Here is an 18,675-nt window from a genome sequence, read left to right on the forward strand (position 1 = left end):
GCAGCCAAAGCCCAAGAGAGAAGACCTGAAGACACTGATACTGGGTGTTCCCAATGAAATGATTCCACTGTTACACAATGAAGCTTAGTCAAGAAGCCCCACTCGCGCGTAGAACTTCCCATCAGATTTTTAGAGCCCTACTTCTGAATACAGAGGACATACAATAGTCATCAGACCTCTGAGAAAAACTCTGTGAATTGACTCACCCAATGGCCATACCACCCTCCCAGTTGTGCTTTCTTAAACTAGAAAACTAAAAACTACATTTGCCAGAATCTCTTGCAGCTAGGTTTCTGGATGCAAATTAGATACTCTAATACATCCATAAGCGATATGAAAGAAGGAAGTATCATGGGGCCACCATCCTGGTCTTTGTGGCAATTTTGCTGCTGACAAGCAGGGTCATTAAAACCTGAAATTCTTTTATCCTATATCAATACCACACACATCACTGTAGTAAACTTTGAAACCAAGAACTGACTCCTCCAATTTTTGAGATTGTTTTGGCTATTCTGGATACCATGCATTTCCATTTAAATTTTAGGCTCAGCTTCTCAATTTACAAACAGGGCAGCTGTGATTCTGATAGAAACTGCAATGAATCTGTGGGTCAGTTTGGGGAGAACTGCCATCTTAACAATATTAAGGTGTCTAGACACGGCTGTGGGCTCAGGAAGTCTTAGGGCAGCCTGTCTGCTGATGGGTGGGGCTGTGTTCCCACCTGGTTGGCGGCTTGGCCTGAGGCGTCCCAGCACTGGAGCCTACAGGCTGTTGGGTGGGGCCAGGTCTCAGTGCTGGTTACCTGGGCAAGATGTCCGCCTCGAGGAGAGTTCATGCAGATGGATACTCCCCAAAATGTCCGCCACCAGCTTTCATGGTCCCAGAAGAACCACAGCCAACCCCCACCTCCCCAGGAGACCCTCCAAGACCAGCAGCCCCAGATCCAAGATGTCCAGTCCCCTGAAGCAGGTTCTGGCTGTGATGGTCACCACCTTCCACAAGTACTCCAAGAGGGCAACAGGTTCAAGCTGACTAAGGGGGAGATGAAGGAATTCTGCACAAGGAGCTGCCCAACTTTGTGGCAGAGAAGGTGGATGAGGAGGGCCTGAAGAAGCTGATGGGTGATCTGGACGAGAACAGCAACCAGTAGGTGGACTTTCAGGAGTACACTGTTTTTCTACCCCTTATCACTACCTTGTGCAATGACTTCTTCCAGGGCTCCCCAGAGCAGCCCTGATGCAGAACTCTTGGCTCCCTGCCATGGGTCTCTTGGGCCCAGGAGGACTCTGTCTTTTTTAGTTTTATATTCAGTAGATGTTTTTACTTCTTGACACCCCCCCCCGCCAAATATATATATATATATATGCCAATATTAAGTCTTCTAATCCATCAATATAGGATGTCCTTCCACTTCTTTAATTTCTTTCAACAATGTTTTGTGATTCTCAGTATACATGTCTTGCACTTCTTCTGTTCAACTTATTCCTAAGTACTTCATCTCTTTGATGCTACGGAAAATGAAGTTTTCTTAATTTCATTTTTGGAGTGTTCACTGCTAGTTTACAGAAATACAGCTGACTTTTGTACATTGCTTTCATACCCTGAAACCTTGCTGAGCTTGTTTATTAGCTTTCAAGAGTTTTTAGTTTTTGTTTTTTACAGATTCCTTAGGATTTTCTTAGAATCATTTCATCTGCAAATAAAGACACAGGTGACCCTTGAACATCAAAGGTTTTAACTACAAGGGTCCACTTATGTGCAGATTTTTTTCAATAGTAAAAACTATAGTACTACATGATCTGCCGTTGTTTGGCTACAGAGGGCTGACTGTAAGTTATACATGGATTTTTGCCTTGCAAAAGTCGGCCCCCCCTTGGGCTTCCCTGGTGGCGCAGTGGTTGAGAATCTGCCTGCCGATGCAGGGGATACGGGTTCGGGCCCTGGTCCGGGAGGGTCCCACATGCCGCGGAGCAACTGGGCCCGTGGGCCACGGCTGCTGAGCCTGCGCGTCTGGAGCCTGTGCTCCGCAACAGGAGAGGCCACCGCAATGAGAAGCCCGCGCACCACAACGAGGAGTGGCCCCCGCTCACCGTAACTAGAGAGAGCCCGCATGCAGCAACAAAGGCCCAATGCGGCCAAAAATAAATAAGTAAATAAATTTATAAAAAAAAAAAAAAAGTCGGCCCCCCCAACCCCCATGCTGTTCAGGCGTCAACTGTGTAGTTGTTTTACTACTTCTTTTCTGATCTGAATGCCTTTTATTTCTTTTTCTTCCTTAACTGCCCTGGCTAGAACCTCCAATACAATGTTTTATATAAGTGGTAAGAGTGGGCAACCCTGTCTTATTCCTGACCTTAGGGAGAAAGCAGTCAGTCTTTACCATTAAATACGATGTTAGCTACAGGTTTTTCACAGATACCTTTTACCAAGTTAAGAAGTTCCCTTTTATCCCTCATTTGAATATTTTTATCATGAAGGACTGGTACATTTTGTCAAATGCTTTTTCTTCCTCTATTGGGATGATCACATGGTTTTGGTCCTTTGTTCTATTAATAAGGTATATTACACTGTTTACTTTCACAGACTGAACCAACCTCGCATTCCCAGGATAAATCCCACTTGGTGATGGTGTATAATCCTTTTACATGTTGGTGAGTTTGGTTTGCCAGTATTTTTGCACCTATATTCTTTTTTTTCTTTTCTTTTTTTTTTGCGGTACGAGGGCCTCTCACCATCGTGGTCTCTCCCGTTGCGGAGCACAGGCTCCGGACGCGCAGGCTCAGCGGCCATGGCTCACGGGCCCAGCCGCTCCGCGGCATGTGGGATCTTCCCGGACCGGGGCACGAACCCATGTCCCCTGCATCAGCAGGCGGACGCTCAACCACTGCGCCACAAGGGAAGCTCTTGCACCTATATTCATAAGGGATATTGGTCTGTAAAGTTCTTCTGAAATAATGTCCATTCTAAGTCCATTCTCCAGTTTGCTTGGTGTCATGAGGCAGTTGTTCTTACAGCAACAGCAGTGACAGCTTCCTAGTCCTGAGGTATAGCTATACACTGTTTTTTCAATTCAGTGGTTTCAGTAGTGACCTCAGACATAAAAGCTCCCAAAGAAGATCAGTTCTACAGTGTTTGAGGTATTGTTCCTGCTTCTCTGACCCTTCTAATAATTTTTTATAAGCATCTACTTTCCATATTGTTTTCCTTTCTGATTAAGATATCTATTGGTTTCCTGACAGATACAAAGACCTAAACAATTAGAAAAAGAAATTAACTTGGAACGGGAACTATGAAGGAAAACAGAGACTTCTGAAAAGAGAAACCACTGCATCCATGAAACTGAAATGAGATCAGTATGCAATAAAGAACCATTGAGAATAAAAAGAAGCTACTGGAAATTTCGAATATGACAGCAAAAGTTGGAAGATAAAATTGAGAACATCTAGCAGAGAAAAGAAGATTTTTTAAGATAAGAAAACTAAAGGATCAATTTAAGAGGTCCAACATTTGAATAACAGGAGTTTCCAAAAGTAATAAAAGGAAGAAATCATCAATAAAATAATTTAAGAATGTTTCCAAGAACTGAAGACATGAATTTCCAGACTGAAGAATTCTCACCAAATGACCAGCACAGTGGATGAAAAAAGATCCACACCAAGGAACATCCTTGTGAAATTTAAGAACTACACCACAAAGATGATACAAGCTTTTTAACTTCTCACTCATTAATACTTCTTAGCAACAACAGAAGCTAGAAAACTGTAGAGCCTGCCTTCAAAATCCTGAGGATATATTCTTTACAACTTAGAATTCTATATCAAAACTATCAATGTTTATGAAATGCAACTAGACTAGAAAAGAGCACAGACTCCAAATGATACTTCTTTAATAAGATAAAACTGGGACTTCCCTGGTGGTCCCATGGTTAAGGATCCACCTTCCAAAGCAGGGGATGCAGGTTGGATTCCTGGTCGGGGAGCTAAGATCCCATATGTCGCAGGGCACCTAAGCCCACACTCCGCAACTACTAAGCCCGCGTGCTCTGGAGCCTGCACGCCACAACTAGAGAGCCCATGTGCTACAACTAGAGAGCCCGCGTGCTGCAACTACTGAGCTCACGTGCCACAGCTAGAGAAAAGCCCATGCGCCACAATGAAAAACCCCACATGCCACAACGAAGATCCCATGCGCCACAACTAAGACCCAATGCAGCCAAATAAATAAATAAATATTTTCTTTTAAATAAGATAAAACTAATAGAAAGCCTCCTGATTCTGAATAACTTGGTGTTTTAACAACTGGTATCATCTTTCTTTATAGTTAGACAAAACTAAGTAAGTGGGAAAAATGCTATTTTCACAGGCAACCAAAAGGTGGTATAGGGAAGGGAAACTAAGTATAGTACACTGTTGAATTCTGCTGGGGATTATGTTCATAGAGTATAGGTATTTTTGCTATAACACAATATATGTGTTCCTGAAAACTCTTACATTCTGCACATATTAAAATTAACAGAGAATGGGAAAAATAAGGTTGGAACAAACCACTAAAAACCTATGCAACCTTGTAACCAGAGCACCAGCAGTAACATAATTAGTACCCCAGGGACTTCCCTGGTGGTGCAGTGGTTAAGAATCCACCTGCCAGTGCAGGGGACACATGTTCGAGCCCTGGTCCGGGAAGATCCCACATGCCGCGGAACAACTGAGCCTGTGTGCCACAACAATTGAGCCTACGCTCTAGAGCTCACGAGCCAGAACTACTGAGGCTGCATGCCACAACTACTGAGGCCCGAGCGCCTAGAGCCCATGCTCTGCAACAAGAGAAGCCACCAGTGAGAAGCCCGTGCACCACAACGAAGAGTAGCCTCCACTCACCATAACTAGAGAAAGCCCATGTGCAGCAACAAAGACCCAACGCAGGCAAAAACAAATTTAAAAAATAAAAACAAATTTTAAAAAATAATAATGATGATAATTAGTACTCCAGGAGATGACTTGGACAATGCAAGCAGTCAGTTTAGTGTGTCTAGAGCTGCCTCAAGAGATGCTCAGAGATGCACAACAACATCAGAGTGGCCATGCTGGCTTGCAGGAACTGAGACATTAGAGATAGAAATAGACTCTGAACACAACCCCGGCTACAAGAATAAAGGTGGTGTACACCTCTCTGGGGGAGGGGATCCTGGGTGCAGGCACTCCTTTAACTTTCTTAAAATAGAGTTGAAATCAGAGTTTTCTTTCCCTCTGAACTCTACTCTTGATATTCTGACTCTCCTTTACTAGGAAAAGTCATATATAAGTCAATACAACCTCTAATTACAATATCATTTCTCTATTTACCAGTCACATATGAACGAATTGGTGCTACAGACACATTTGCAGCAGAACACAGTGAAATAATACTTTATATACCAAAATTGATCTAAACTAATCTCAACTAAAATGTAATGTATGACTATTGGGAGGATAAGAGGAAGAAAAATTTGTTATGAAGAACAAAATGAAAAACTCAATTCCACATCTTCCATGGCACAAAGTCAATAATGCCATTTAGGTATCGAGATAAATATCAAAGGAGCAGTTAAAATAGTTGAAGGTAATTTTTTCATAAGAAGTCTTGGAGATCTCTGAATCCTTAAATTATGTACACACATACACATTTGTTGGATAGTCACAGGTTTTGGGTTTTTTTTTTCCAAGCTCACATTTACAAAACCGGATAGGGAAGATTTCCCTAAGAAATGAATTAGAGATCTGAGGTTTAAGGAGGAGTTAACCCAATGATGAGAGAAGTCCAGACAAAGGAAACTGCATATGCAAAGGCCCTATTAAGAGAGAGCATGGTAAACAGGACTGAATAAAAAATTTCATGGTTGGAGAGGAGAGAGCAAGACCAAGTATGGTGTGAGTTGAAGCCACAGTCATTCAGGAGCCAGCTCATGAAGAGAAGAACTTTTAGGTATGTCCAAGTTTGTCTAGGGTAATTTCCATTGATGCCAGTGTCCCAGCATAATTATCAATAGCTCCCTCTCTCACACCAAGAAGGAAATAACCCTGTTTGAATGCTAAATTATACGGTCACCCTAGTATTAGGTAATACTGAGGATTTTACTCTTCATCCTAGAAGCTATCCTGGAAGCCACTTAAAGTGTTTTAAGCAAAGGCGGTGAAGTAATCATTTTTTTAGTGCAGAATGTTAGAGGGATAAGTGTTCTGGTACCCTATCCAATGTTTTGTTATATAAACGTTGAGTAAGAATCTACTTTAAATCGACCTTTAAGAATGTCTTCTTCCTTGCACATCAAACACTCTTTATGACCTAAACTCATGACCTTTATTCCCCATTTCTTCCTTAATTATGGTCAGTGGCTTTGACCCTACTGCTCTTCTCTACCATTAGATGCTCCTCACAGTCAGCAATAAGTCCCCACGAACCAAAGTCAATGGATACTTTCTAGGCCTTATCACACCAAAACTGTACTACCCTTCCTTTGTAAATCTCCTTGCCTTTCAGGACAACGCCTCTACTAATGTTTTCCATTTAGAAGCCAAGCCTACTTATCTCTCAACACTGGGATTTCACTGCCTCCCCAATTCCTCTGGGATGTGTCTCAAAGCTTTACAAAGCTCCTACTCTGCCTTACATGGTGTGGAGAAAGAGGTAGCCCCTTTCTCCATAGCAAGATGTGGATACTGCTATCACAGCACTCATTACATTGTACTAGCATACTGCAGTTACAGTATCGCAATACTGTAGTGCTTTGTATGTCTTCCTCACTACACTGTAAGCAACTTAACAGGCACTAAGTGTCCCATCTCCCTGTTACCAGCATCTGATTCCAGGCCTGGCATGTAGTACTTGTAATAGGGAAGAACCTGACTCCATATTGATCTGTTTCTTCTACTTTAACCTTTGTATTCTGTTGCTTTTGCTATAAGTTAATCATTAAAGGGATGTTGCCTACAGCTTAAAGTATACATAATGAGCCATCTCCAGGAACCCTGTCTCCCAGTTAAGCTAAAATACCTTGGTTTAGTTCACTAGGAATACCCTAACCAGGCCTACCTGGGAATGGATGCAGGTAAGAAGAAATTAACACATCCCCTCCCCTTCTGGCCTGAGCCAGGAAATATTAGCAACAACGCATCACCATTTTTACTTTACCCCTCACCTCCCCCTCTTTGTTCTGAAAGAAACTAGCACCCAAACCCAGGCAAGATGGTTCTTTGGGACACTAGTCCACCATCTTCTTGGTGTGCTGGCCTTCCAAATAAAGTCACTATTCTTTGCCCCAACAACTCGTTTCTCGATTTACTGGCCTTCTGTGTGGGGAGCAGTACAAACCTGCACTTCATAACAGTACCTGTTCCACAAATGTGTGCTGAATAAAAAATGAAAACAATACTTCTGCCATGAGTATTCAAGACTTATTTAGAGATTTTAGTTTATTTTAAAGTTATTATTAAGGTATGGAGTAAAGTAGGAAAGTTTTTCAACAAGGAAGAAAAGACAAAAGAGGTCTCTTTCAGTAATTCATTTTTACCCTTTCCTTATTAGCAAATGAAGCCCTCAGTATTTCAAACAGCTGCCTCAGTTACTGCACCCTCCTGAAAAATCCAAGATTATCTCAAATATCACTGTGAAAAAATCACATCTAGTACCATTTCCAAAAGTAGCACCCAAACCTGAAAGTCAACTGTCTTATGTAAGACTTAAACTCTGAGGACAGATGACAGTGCTCCAGGAGCCTGCTTCAGGTCGGTATTAAATGGCATGATCCATGTGAAAACCCTGTAACAATGCTAGAAGACAGAGCTAGGATCTATTCTAGCTCTGCCATTTATCTGCTAAGTTATCCCAGGCAAAATACTTAACCTCTCTGAGCCTCAAGTTTCCTCACCCATCAAACAGGGTTATCATAACACTTAAAAGACAATGTCTGTAAAGCATCTAGAACAGTACCTGGCAAACACAATAAGCAGAAGATAAATGTTAGCTCTTTTTGTCCCACATCTTGCACCAGTATTCTAATCTCTCTAGGTCTCAATTTCTGAACCTACGCAGTGGGCTGGATAGATCAGATGATCCAAGTCCCCTTCTAGCTATAAAAGTGCTATAATCCTATGATCAACAAACACAAATGCAATAAAGGCAAAAAATTAAATTTAAAAAGGACCAAGTAAACATATTAGCTAGGGAAAGTCTCACTTATCATCTAGGTCTACAGCAAAGATATCAGCAGAAACCTAAGATTATGACCCAAATGTGGATCTTTTTACTCCTTTATGTTTGCAACATGAGCATAACAATAAAAATGATCGAGAACTAAAAAGAACCTGCAGAAATTAAAAATAAATTCCCCCAAATGGACACCCATATGCTGTTACTGGCATCAAAAACTGGCAAAGTTGTAATTACTTTATCCAATGGTTAACATTTCACCAGTAAATTAGTTTAACATTTAACCATTTTTATCAATATTTTAACCAGGAGAAAAAATTTGATATTCTCAGAAAGCGGGAAGAGGATAGGGCTTCCCTGGTGGCGCAGTGGTTGAGAGTCCGCCTGCCGATGCAGGGGACACGGGTTCGTACCCCGGTCCAGGAAGATCCCACATGCCGCGAAGCAGCTGGGCCCGTGAGCCATGGCCACTGAGCTTGCGCATCCGGAGCCTGTGCTCCGCAACAGGAGAGGCCACAACAGTGAGAGGCCCGCGTACCACAAAAAAAAAAAAAAAAAGAAAAAGAAAGAGGGAAGAGGATAATCATGGCCCTCTATGACCTCTGAGAAATTAGGTAATCACTGCAAAGCCGACATCTCTGGTCACAGTAAACTAATCCTACCTATTGAAGGCTGTTAACTTATCTTCAAAAATGACGATATAGCACATTTACTGACATGTAAAGAAGTTCACAAAGCAGTGTAGCGTGATAGAAGGTTACACATCAATATTTATCATAAACCCATTTTTCGTTAATAATACGGATATAAAAAGAAAAACTTCAGAGCTCTTATTTATGGAACTAAGGGTGACTTATTTTCTTCTTGGTGTTTATCTGTATTTTCTAATTTTCCATAATGAATATATAATTTTTGTGTAACAAAAAAATTAGTTTTTTTAAATTTCCCAAATATAACAGCCAAAACACAATCCCTTTTATCAGAGAGATATACTGGGGAAAAAAAAAAAAGTTAAAAACTCTGATTAGGAAACTTCCCTGGATCCCAGAAATAATTGGGAACTTCAGTTAGACAGGGTCTCGTTACCCAATTAACACTTAAGGCTCATTCTCACTGTTTGTGCATGAAATAGACCTACAGGGATGATGTAGAAGTCTAAAGATCTCTAACTCAGAGATACCTGAGGTGACATCATCTGGACAAATGAAAAGAACAAGCATAATGGAGTATATGGAGATTAAAAAAAAAACATTCAGCAGCATATTTTTACAGTGCTTTATCTTTCACTCTGTGTGTTTACTTCCTTGAGCCTGGGTACACCAAAAGATTACCTAGTCTAACCTCCTAGTTTAAATAAACAACTCCAAAAGATATGCTCTACCAAACATCCTTTGAAAGCATGGGAAGGAAGTATCATGATGGTTTCATTACTTAGGACCTGTCTCCTAGACTTTAACACCAATTCTAGGCGTCTATCCTTCCTGTTCTTCCCTTGAAAATTAAAGTAATATTTACCATGAAGTTTTATACCTCTCATATTAAGGCAAGGGTGTTACTGGCAACTTGCTTCTACCAGGGCAAAATAAGGACATAAACAAAAGACCAAGTAATATATGGGATCAAGATTTTTGTTTTTCAATTAATTATCCTACCTACAAAGGAAAGTCCCTAGAGCAGATCAGCATTTATTACTTTAGGTTTGAAAACTGAAAAATATGAATGTTAAAACAATCCTGCAGATACTGTTTAGCCCTGCACCTAAATTTCATTCTGTGTGACCAAAATATGTAGAAAGTCAACACAGTAAACATATATAATAAGTCCAAATATACAGTAAATCCCCAGCACCCCCTTCTCCCCAAAGAAAGAGAAAAAAAATAGTTTATCTGATTTACTTTCACTTCCACATACTTCCTAATTTCTTCAAATACCCAATTCTGATAAAAATCCATCCGTTATTATGAGACAAGTAAATGAGAGGCTAGAAAAAGATCTGGGTTTCTTAATTCTTCCTGAGATTCAGAAAACTACTAGTTATGGGGCTTCCCTGGTGGCGCAGTGGTTGAGAGTCCGCCTGCCGATGCAGGGGACGTGGGTTCGGTCCGGGAGGATCCCACATGCCACGGAGCGGCTGGGCCTGTGAGCCATGGCCGCTGAGCCTGTGCGTCCGGAGCCTGTGCTCCACAACGGGAGAGGCCACAACAGTGAGAGGCCCGTGTACCGCAAAAAAAAAAAACAACTACTAGTTATGCCTTATCCCAATTACACAGATGAGGCATGAAAGCTCAAAGAATTAAAGTATTAATACCTGCCCCAAGTCACAAAATGTAGGAAGGTGCAAATTCATGTAGTGCTCTTGCTTAACACTACTGTGTCTCAGGCTACTGTGCCTGACAAGTGTCCCAATTATACATGCGAGTAGCGTGTGAACATCTGTACACATTTTTTAATGAAAACACACAAATCCAAATTTCCCAACAGAAGTTTCCTTACTAACGTACTGACAAAGCAAAACCAGAGGAATGTCGTTTTCCCAAAGGAATATACTATGTAGGCTTGATCCCCTCAACCTCAAACCTATCCTATTCAAAACTTGCTTGGGGATGGAGGTAGGAAGCCTAAAAATCTTCAGGTGCATATATACTGTGAAAAAAATACAAGCAACATTACACTTTATTCTATTTTGAGAAAAACTTTTCTTTTCATAAAATTGTATTTAAAAAGAAGCACCATCTGTTTTGAAAAGATATGAAATTCTGCTTTAAATAACAAATTTTTTGTCCAGTATCTCAAAGACTAATTTGAAAACACTGGCTTTGAGGCCCAATACCTATAATACCCTAAACTATGTTTCTTGGGACATCCTTTTTATTTTTTTTTAAGATTTAGTTTTATATTTTTGGCTGCACTGGGTCTTTGTTGCTGCGTGCAGGCTTTCTCTAGTGGCAAGCGGAGGCTACTCTTTGTTGCAGTGCATGGGCTTCTCATTACATTGAGGTGGCTTCTCTTGTTGTGGAGCATGGGCTCCAGGCACAAGGGCTTCAGTAGTTGCAGCATGTGGGTTCAGTAGTTGTGGCACACAGGCTTAGCCGCTCCATGGCATATGGGATCCTCCCAGACCAGGGATCAAACCTGTGTCCCCTGCATTGGCAGGTGGATTCTTATCCACTATGCCACCAGGGAAGTCCTGGGACATCCTTTTAAAAAAATTTTTTTTAATGAAGGGACAGTAAATTGACTTGCTCAGCATCTCAAACAATGCTACAGCATCCATTTTATTAGTTATATTCCAGTGAGCCCCCATCTCCAGTTTCCTAATTAATTCATAATTCTCAAAAATGAGAAGATGACTTTAGAGTTAATTTTGCATCCTTTCAAGCTTGAATATCTACCGTGAACCAATCAATCAATCAAATTTATTTGTGTTTGAGGAATAAAGCACAACTTCTAGAACCTGATGAGTCAAGCAAAGTTACTAAGAAGTAGTCAATTAAAAAACATGAATCAGGGCTTCCCTGGTCGTGCAGTGGTTGGGGGTCCACCTGCTGACGTAGGGGACACGGGTTCGTGCCCCGGTCCGGGAAGATCCCACATGCTGTGGAGCGGCTGGGCCCATGAGCCATGGCCGTTGAGCCTGCGCGTCTGGAGCCTGTGCTCCGCGACGGGAGAGGCCCACGTACCGCAAAAAAAAAAAAAAAAAAAAAAAAAAACCATGAATCATTACTCTCTTATATGTAATCCCAGAGCTCTAAAGCTTAAATTTTCATTAATTCATTTGGTGACAAAACTTGACCTGAATGGACATGAGGCTATTTTCAGTTGTCTTTCTCCATTTACTGTGACTATTAATCTTTCCCTGCAGAAATACCTGTTCCACATAGAGTGCTACCCCAGACCCCACTGGGGTGTCATATACAGTATACGCATCATACTACCTTCTTAAAGTTGGAATTGCTTTTAATTCCAAACACTTGTGGCTATAAGGGTTTTACATAAAAGACTATGGACCTGTACCACTGAAGAAAAAAAAATGTATGCATCCACAAAATTAGTTACTGAACAACTGTTCAACATAACTTTCTCTTACATTTAGTTTTCCTGCAGAATTAGTTAATACTGAAATTCTCAATTAAGTCAGTTTTTCTTTGCTTTTTTGTTTAAAGTGTTGACTGATGGTATTCATCATCATTCTTGCCAAGTATTCCCCAAAAAAGCTTCCAATGAAATATAATTAGGCTTGGAATAAACTGGAGTAGCTATATCTTAGATCTGAGATCAGTTTCCCTGTAAGAGACCACCTGCACAGAAGCCATTGTCAAATTCTTTCTAGCAGAACAAGTGTCTCCGAGAATTCTTCTGTCTTTGAGGTATGTTGTATGCTAAAGAACCAAGAAGGGACTAAGTAATTTTGGAATCTATAATTCTCTCAAGACTTGCTTTCTTTTTTTTTTTAATGAAAGCTTATTTATTTATTTATTTGTTTGTTTATTTATTTATTTTTGGCTGTGCTGGGTCTTCGTTTCTGTGCGTGGGCTTTCTCTAGTGGCAGCGAGCAGGGGCCACTCTTCATTGCAGTGCGCGGGCCTCTCACTGTCGCGGCCTCTCGTTGCGGAGCACAAGCTCCAGATGTGCAGGCTCAGTAGTTGTGGTTCACGGGCCTAGTTGCTCCACGGCCAACTAGGCCCGTGAACCACACGGGAAGCCCCAAAACTTGCTTTCTTAATCTAAATCCACCTAAATAATAGACTAATTACAAAGACTCTAACTCCAAATAAGTCACAGAAAATTATTCTTAAATGAAAGAGCTCAATGGACCCAAACAGAAAATAAAACATTTCTTCCTTTTCATCTTACAAATTATACTTCAATTATTGTTCAAAATTAAAATATTTCCAAGATTTCCAAGGATTACTATGCACAGGCACTGACCTCCCACTAGACCCTAATAAAAAAGCAGTAGGGACTTCCCTGGTGGCGCAGTGGTTAAGAGTCCGCCTGCCAACACAGATGACACGGGTTCGATCCCTGGTCTGAGAAGATCCCACATGCCACAGAGCAACTAAGCCCGTGCATCACAACTGCTGAGCCTGCTCCCTAGAGCCCACGAGCCACAAATACTGAGCCCACATGCCGCAACTACTGAAGCCTGTGCGCCTAGAGCCCGTGCTCGGCAACAAGAGAAGCCACCGCAAATGAGAAGCCCACGCACCGCAATCAAGAGTAGCCCCTGCTCGCCGCAACTAGAGAGAGCCCGCACACAGGAATGGAGATCCAACGCAGCCCAAAATAAACAAATAAATATTAAGAAAAAAAGCAGTAAACAATGAATAAACCCATAGCAAGAAAGTGAACAGAAAAAGGATCATTAGCAAACATTTCAACAAATTTCTAGTAGATAAAATGTAGAGGACCTCCCTGGTGGCACAGTGGTTAAGAATCTGCTTGCCAATGCAGGGGACATGGGTTTGAGCCCCGGTCGGGGAAGATCCCACATGCTGCGGAGCAACTAAGCCCGTATGCCGCAACTACTGAAGCCCGCGCGCCTAGGGCCCACGCTCCGCAACAAGAGAAGCCACTGCAATGAGAAGCCTGCGCACTGCAACGAACAGTAGCCCCCACTTGCTGCAACTAGAGAAAGCCCATGTGCAGCAACAAAGACCCAACACAGCCAAAGATAAATAAATAAATAAATTTTAAAAAAATTAAAACTTAGTGGCTTAAAAAAAAATGTAGATAAAAGTACCTACCACAGAACGCGCACACGGGCTACAGGAGAAAGTGAGGCAGACTTAAAATGAGGGATTAACTCGTGAAACAGCTTTGCACCTCGCCATCCTGGGCACCCCTTAACATAACTGCAGGCTTTCCAACAAGTTGGCCAAGAATACATCCCATTCTTACATAAAGAGATCCTAATTTGCTCTTACACTCAGAAAAGTGGGAAGGAGCTACCTAAATAACCCGGCAGTAATATTCAAGCATTACCTAGTTCTTCATTTGAAAATGTAGACAACCAAGGATCAGCAATTGACAAAAATGAGTAGGAAGATAAAAAGCAAACCAAACAAAAAGAACAAGTGACCAGGGAGGGAAAAGAGATAATCCAATTAACAGAAGAGAATTTAAAAAGAAAACCCTAAGTATTACCCTCAGACAGATTAAAGAAAATAATGCATCCTTAAAAATAAACACAAGCTGAAAAAAAAGAGAAATACCTGTACAAAAAGATTTCTTGGAATTAAAAGTATGACTTGTGCCTTTAAAATGTCACTATTGAGTTGGAGAAGAGCAAAGTAATTTCCCAGGATGAAAAAAAGAATTATAAGAAAACAAGAAACCCAAGAGTTCAACATTCCAACAAGAGAGAACAAAGAAAATGGAGCACAGAAAACATACGGAATAAAGTAAATTTCCCAGAGCTAAACAAAGACCAAGACTTTAAATGGAAAGGACCTGCTTATAACAACTATAATGCATAAGAGAATACCCATACCTAGACCTATCACCATGCAATCCCAGTAAACCAGGAGAAAAGAAAATTCCAAAGCTTCCCGAGAGGCAAAGCAATTACCAAAGGAAAGTAACTGTGATTGGCATTAGGTAGACATGAACAACAACTGGCTACTAGAAGACAACGGGGCAATATGATACTTTCCAAGCTGTGAGGAAAAATGTTAAACCAGTATTCTACACCTAGCACAACTATTAATCAAGCATGAGACAAAAGTCAAAATTATTTTCAGATACATGAGACTTGGAAAGTCTACCTCCTGCCATCTTTTCTGAATAAGTAACTTAAGGATGTTCTCCAATAAAATGAAGGAAGAAACCAAGGAACCGAAAATATGTGATACAGGAGGAAACTGGGTCTAAATGAGGTAAATTCCTAGGACGTCAACTGCACATCATGTCTTAAGAGCAGAGAGCTTAAGGGAAGAAAGTAGCCTCATATAATAGATATTATGATTAGATATCTTTTAAAAGTTTGAAGATATGCTAAAGGCAAATTTTTCTTTAATCAGCAATAAAAATGGAAGGCTATTTAGGAACAAAACTGTACAAAGAAAGTCAGGATTGAAACATGAAAGTAAAATGTGGTATGTTTTGAGGAATTGATGGCACATCAGAAAATAAAATACATCTAATCCTAATAATAGATATATATATATATTCAGGTTCTCTATATATAGTTATATATAGATATCTATCTATCTATAAAATCCCAGTACACTACCTGACATCTCAAAGAAAATTGTTTTCAATTGTCAAGCCCTCAGACAGGCCTTCCTTAACTACACCATCCCTTCACCCTGATCTATTTTTATTCCCCTAGTATCTGTTATCCTAACATTATATCACATTCACTAATTTCATTGATTCTAACACATATATTCTTCACTTTTTAATCTTGATGAAACCAGCATGCATTTTACAATCCATGCAGAGCATTTTACAACTACAGTCAGCCAGGTGGCAGTCTTGTTACTGTGTGAAAAACCTTCAGTGGATACCTTCTGAAAAGATTATAAAAGCACCAGCGTCAAAATGTTTCAGATTAGATGAAATACAATTTTTACTCGCTTGCTGGGTATCTCCCCTATCATCAACATAAGGGCAGTAACTTATTTTTTTCAAATCTCTGTATCCTCCACATAAAACAGTGACTGGCAGGTAACAGATACTTAATCTGTGTCACACTTTAACATCTCTGAAAACAGGGTGGGTCCAACAGGATGGATCCTGCATAGTTGGCCCTGAAGTTTTTCTTCTTAGTGGTACACGTGATAATGGTGAATCATATAAGCAATGGCATCCAAGATATGAAGAAATTCAGTAATGAAAAGTTTGGAGGAAGATGGAGACAGCAGTGAGTGAACTGACCCATTTCAAAGACGACTCCAAAGATTAGAAAATCCAGGAAACAGAAACATAAGCTTATTATTATTTTTATTTTGTGGAATTAAATACTCAAAGAAATAAAAACAAAAGGGCTAAATGTGATTGTCTCCTGGAAGGAGGCAAGAGACATCGTTTTTCACTATAAGCCCGTCTATACCATTTTTTTTTGTTTGTTTACCAAGTGCACATATTCTTTATGAACCGTTTTTCAAGTATTTAACAAGATGGGGAAGTTGAGATTCACATACTGAAAATCACAGAAACCGATACAGGAACATTTACACGGAGACAGAAAGACATTCAGGGAAACAAAAAGTCAAAGTCAGAATCAGGTATCTCCAGAGATTTCAACTGGCAAGAGGGGATGAAGACCACCGGAATTCTGGAGGAAAACCGAGCAATATTCTAAAGCGTGACATCAACACTAGCTGCCTACTGAGAATAACTATGCATTTTGCTCATCAGAAAGGCAAGGTAGGATCGGCAAAGGCTTGCTGGTTTATCCGTGTGCCCTGGACTGAAAAATTCAGACCCTCTTATGTGAAAAAATTACAAGCTCTCCCTCGCCACAACTCTCCACATTTACACAACACCCTTTCACCTGCCCTGGCCTGTCAACACAATGACAGATGCGGGGACTGAGCTGGGTCTCCCCTACACCCGAAAAAGCAAGAGACTATGTCTGGGCGATACAAAAGCTAGGGGAGAGGACTGCTGCAGGAGGGCAGGCGGTTCGTCGATCCGAGAACGGTGGCCAAGACGTGAAAAAACCCAGCTTGCGGAGTCCGGTGCAGAGAAACACCCAAAGACCGGGGCCTGTCTCGGCAGAAAGAAAGGACACCTTTCCCCAGAGAAAGCTAACCAGCTTGAACACCCAACTTGCCCAGAGCCGACAGTGGCGCGCAGTTCAGACTCCGCCCCTCCCTCTTCGCCCAAGGCAGGCGCAGAAAGATCGCAAAATGTCACAGGGCCAAGACTGAGCGCGCCAAAGCGGGACCCACCCCCGGGAGACCAGGACGCCGGAGGCAGGTCCCTCCCCTTCCTCTCTCAGCCCGCGCAGAACTCATTCATTCTCCAGGCGGGCAGCCGGTCCTCCCCGGCCGGCCATTCCTGCACCGCAAACCCACCAGACGCTTTGTCTCGGGCCTGGCCGGAAACCGGGGCGCGCATTCGAGCGCGCGCCCAGACGCCACCTCCCCGCACCTGGCGCCCGCCCGATCTCCGCGCGTTTAAAGCCTTCTGGATCCCGGGGTCCGAGGCCCGAAGCCGGTTGCCTGTCGCTGGCGGCCCCAGGCGCGCACTTCGCCGAGTCCCACTGGGTATCCAGGATCGGGAAATGTGCATCCCGGTCCCACCATCACTACAGCTTGAGACCCCCGCGCGACCCCCGCCCCTGCTGAAAAACACTAGATTCTTTCTCCTTCTTGGAGACCGAGACCCTGCCCCTTCCGAAGGACTTGAGCACACCGGCCCTCGCCCTCCCGCCCGAGCTGCGCCCCCGGCACTCACTTGAGGAGCAGCTGGTCGTGCTCGGCCTTGAACTTGCCCAGCTCGATCTGCAGCTTGGCGCGCTCGCGGGCCGTGTCGTCGAGCGCGCGTCGCGCGTCGGCTAGCTCGGTCTCGTAGAGTGCCTTGAGGCCGGTGAGCTCGCGGCCGCGCACCTCCTCACGCTCCGTCACCTGCAGCTGCAGCGCGCTGTTCTCCGTCTCCAGGCTGCGCACCTTGTCGATGTACACGGCCAGCCGGTCGTTGAGCTCGCGCAGCTCCTCCTTCTCTTGCAGCCGCGACAGCCGCGTGGGGCTCAGTGGCGTGGCTGGGCCGCCGGCGCGGCTGCCCGTCCGCGGCGGCACGGGGGTCGCTGTCGCCATGGCGATCGGCGAGGAGAGCTGAGCGCGGAGGCCGCGGGCAGCGACGGAACACGGAGGGGGCGGCAGGCGGGGAAGCGTGAGGGAAGGCACGAACCGACGATCCGCGCTCGCGGAGAGGCCGACGTCGGGGGAAAGGACGAAGCACCTGGGATGGCGGGAGAGGGGTTACAGCACAAAGGGCAAAGGGGGAGGACTACGAATCAATTAAACGTAAAACGCCCTTTGTAAGAAAACATGCACACACTCACACACGCGCGCACACACGCTCGGGAAATACAGGGTGAGGGTGGCCGGGAGAGCCGAGTAGAGTCCGCGCGCCGCCGCCGCCGCCGCCGCCGCCGAGTCTCCCGCCCGCAGCACTTTGTTTCCTCTCAGGCGGCGCTGAGCCGCGGGCGGGGGGAGGAAGGCGGAGGGGCGGGCTGGCTGCGAGCCGCTGGGGGCGGAGGTGGCGCGGGCCGCGGCGCCGCGCTCCCCAAGATGGCCGGCGCGCTCCTGCGTCTCCACGTGACCGTCGCTGGCCAATGGGGGGCCGGCAACTCGGGGGCCGGGCCTGTAAATTCAAAATCTGGCCCTCAGGCAACCGTCGGCTCTGCGCGCCTGGCTGGGCGCGGCGGGGGGCGGAAGGACTGAGGGCTGTGGGGAGGGGTGCCGGAGACTGCTCGCGCGGCGGCTTTGGGCACCGCGGCGGCTTTGGGCCCCGCGCCGGCCGGGCCTTCCCACCAGC

At 43.6% G+C, this 18,675-nt stretch overlaps 1 protein-coding gene and 1 pseudogene across 2 annotated transcripts in view; one reads left to right on the top strand and one right to left on the bottom strand.

Annotated features, from left to right (window-relative positions):
- LMNB1 (lamin B1) overlaps positions 1–18,359 on the bottom strand; it is a 70,955-nt gene extending 52,596 nt beyond the window's left edge. The window contains exons 1-2 of the mRNA XM_082623111.1: positions 18,200–18,359; positions 17,593–18,096 (exon numbers count right to left, since the gene is read on the bottom strand). Of these exons, the coding sequence (XP_082479237.1) occupies positions 17,593–17,951 (359 nt within the window). The 5' untranslated portion in view covers positions 17,952–18,096; positions 18,200–18,359. The remainder of the gene's footprint in view (positions 1–17,592; positions 18,097–18,199) is intronic.
- Positions 949–1,237, top strand: LOC309805212 (protein S100-A2-like; annotated as a pseudogene). The gene has a single exon. The product of its transcript is annotated as a protein S100-A2-like (transcript).
- Positions 18,360–18,675: the final 316 nt, after the last annotated feature.

The sequence above is a fragment of the Mesoplodon mirus genome (assembly GCF_964341445.2).
Source record: "Mesoplodon mirus genome assembly, chromosome: 5".
Taxonomy (NCBI): domain Eukaryota; kingdom Metazoa; phylum Chordata; class Mammalia; order Artiodactyla; family Ziphiidae; genus Mesoplodon; species Mesoplodon mirus.